General features: G+C 40.7%; 1 protein-coding gene across 4 annotated transcripts in view; it reads right to left on the reverse strand.

The window, feature by feature from the left end:
- The window catches only part of LOC116379021 (glycine-rich cell wall structural protein-like), a 4,987-nt gene extending 2,356 nt beyond the window's left edge, over positions 1-2,631 (reverse strand). For all 4 annotated transcript variants that reach the window (XM_031840939.1, XM_031840938.1, XM_031840937.1 and 1 more), the window contains exons 1-3: positions 2,497-2,631; positions 1,368-1,406; positions 805-1,054 (exon numbers count right to left, since the gene is read on the reverse strand). In XM_031840939.1, coding sequence (XP_031696799.1) covers positions 805-1,054; positions 1,368-1,406; positions 2,497-2,521 — 314 coding nt within the window. In that variant the 5' untranslated portion in view covers positions 2,522-2,631. The remainder of the gene's footprint in view (positions 1-804; positions 1,055-1,367; positions 1,407-2,496) is intronic.
- Between the last annotated feature and the right edge of the window lie 324 nt (positions 2,632-2,955).

A 2,955-nucleotide genomic window follows, 5' to 3' on the forward strand; every position in this document is an offset into this window, starting at 1 on the left:
GTGTGAGACGCTTTGAGGGCTTCACAGTCTCCTCGTTGCACATGAAGGCGGGGGAGGGGGAGCCGGGGGGGGGGTCACATGGAGGATGATGAGAGAGAAACAGAAGGTAGAGATGGACTGGCTTCATGTGCAACGAGGAGACTGTGAAGCCCTCAAAGCGTCTCACACCAACACCAACCACACCGGCGTGATGTTGACTTTGTATTTTACAGAACTTAGTTCTTCTTCGGGCCTGTTAACCAATCGACGGCCTCTGCGCCTTTTTGCGTCACTGAGGTCTGTTTTCAGTTATTTTTAACTCAAAAAGAAGCAACATAGAAACTGGTGAGCAGCGGCATTCAAGAGACAAATGTTCCCGACCAACCAGCTGACATGTTAGGCATGCTAGTTTAGGTTTTACTGACCGATAGTCGACCCTCGTTGGGCGATGATAACCCTTTAACCGACAGGATTAGAGCCTGAAGCTTCGTTTATGTACGGAGGACGTACACAAACGTGTTTGAGCAAAAAAACACAACAACCACGTCCCCAGTTAGCAGCCACCATGTTGTCCTGGACACATGCAGCCACTTTCCCAGTAAGTCTCCCAGTTTAGCCGAGTGTGGCAGCTGTGTGTCTGCCTGGTTCAAGCTGGTTAAACCTGGTTGAACCAGGCTTCTCGTCGTTGGTTAACGGTTAATTATTAAGATAAGATGTTTTGTTATAGAACATGAAAGACACTACAGGAAAAGGAAACCATGTACGTGTGGTGGTGATATGGTGCTGCATGACGTATGAAGCATAGAATAAAGACGTTATCATTACCTGTCACCTCGAGTCCCCTTCAGCCCCCCCTCCAGCTGAGTCAGCATGTCCAGGCGCTGGTTAATTTTGGCAATGACGGCATCGGCGTTGGTGCCGGTGGACGAGAGCAGGGAGGCTCCGGATAGCCCTCTCTTCATGTGGCCTCCGCCACCGCCTCCTCCGCCGCCGCCGCCTCCTCCTCCTCCATAGCCCCCGAGACCAGACATGGAGTCCTTGTAACCCCCCCCATACAGGTCAAAGCCACCAGAACCTGGTGAGGAATCACACGAGGTTGAAACATCTATATTAAGATGAAACTTTATGAATCCAGAGTTTGATCAAAGATCAGACAGATAATAAAAGACAAGAAGATAAAAATATAAATACTGTATGAACAGAAGAAAAGCAGTACGAGTAAAGACGTAAATACATAAAATAAAATGAAAGTAAAATACAACAACAAACGATTAAATATATAAGAGAATACTACCACCAGTGCCTCGTGGTATTCTCCATGATATGAAGTATAGTACATCGTATATTGTAGTGGTATACAGTGCGTTTCAGTATATTCACTCTCTCACCTCTGCTGCCTGACCCGCCGCCCCCCCAACTGGAGTAACCTGCAACCAGAGAGACGATAAAAGATATTAAACTCAAACAGACAAACAGCACACGGAGGAGTCTCCAATCATACTCATCATCATAATGTATGTCTTAGTTTATACCTCATTCAATGTATTAGCTTGTTTTTTTGCATTTCAGAATTCTTTGCAATTGAAGCAATAAAAAAGTAGATTTCTTTGTTGGAAGGATTTTAGTTGCTCACAATAGTCTCATTGTGTCTTTGTGTTCTTCACATTGCTCTTTAGGTATCCGATTACGACGGTAACACGTCACTCTGTTGTGTGTTTGGTTAAGTCTTTGCACTATTGTTTAGTTAGCTCATTTTAATATTATTCTATTTCATTGTGCGTCTTTATATTCAATATGTTTTGGTGTTATTTTTAATCCCTGAGGGGACATGTTTTAGCTATTTATAGATACAGGTAAAGCAATAAAATAACAGTAAAACATTAAATATGTACAATAAAATAGAATAATATGAGAAGTGTAGTAATGTCAGACCACGGGTCTGTTGTTCTGGTTTATGAAAGCGGCCATTTTACCCATCCTTAATAAAAAGAGTTTTTCTCCCACAGACTCCATTTTACCAGAATTAACGAGCTAACTTTATCAAAGCAGTAAACACGAACTACAAAGTATAAACTATCTACAAACAGCCCAACAATGGGCCTCCTGCGTTAGCTTAGCAACGTTAGCATACAAACAGCCTTGATAGCTAGTGGCTAACTTTAGCTACTTTACGGTAATGTTAGCTAGGCCTGATATGTCGTAAACGGTTTTATTTCCCCGGTTTGTTCAGAAATGGCTTTATTTACATTATATTAATAAATATCATAGCAGTAGTTGTATGAAATATTAGCCACCTGACAGGTAGCTAACGCGTCTTTGTTTCAAAGCTACATAAGCTATGGGTTGTTGCTACTAGCATGCTAACAGCTAATATACTGGGGCTGCGTTTCGCGGTAACAAAGCGTGTGTTGCTACTAGCATGCTAACAGATAGCATACTGTGGCTAACTGGGAAGCTAATAAATAAATGTGTTCGTGGTGACGGCATGTACAGCACAGGTAAAAGTGTTGTAGTCACCTGAACCGTAGCTCCTGCCGTCCATGGTGCTTCACTGGTAGTCCGATCCAAACAGAGTAAAGCGCTAGTTAGCTCCAGAAGCTACAGTTAGCAGCTAGCTACACCTTCTGGTGGAGTACCGCTGTTTAAAAGAGACGAGATGTACTGAAACAAGAAATATATCACGTGACCGCCAAGGCCTCGTTACGTCACATGTAGTCATATATCTAACCAGGGTTTAATAAACATATATATATTTATATATATATGTAACCAATGTTTAATAACATATATATATATTTATATATATGTAACCAATGTTTAATAACATATATATATGTATTTATATATATCGAACCAATGTTTAATAACATATATATATTTATATGTATCGAACCAATGTTTAATAACATATATATTTATATATATATGTAACCAATGTTTAATAACATATATATATTTATATATATCGAACCAATG

This window comes from Anarrhichthys ocellatus, unplaced genomic scaffold (assembly GCF_004355925.1).
Source record: "Anarrhichthys ocellatus isolate YVR2014 unplaced genomic scaffold, GSC_Weel_1.0 scaffold3580, whole genome shotgun sequence".
In the NCBI taxonomy this organism is placed as follows: Eukaryota; Metazoa; Chordata; class Actinopteri; order Perciformes; family Anarhichadidae; genus Anarrhichthys; species Anarrhichthys ocellatus.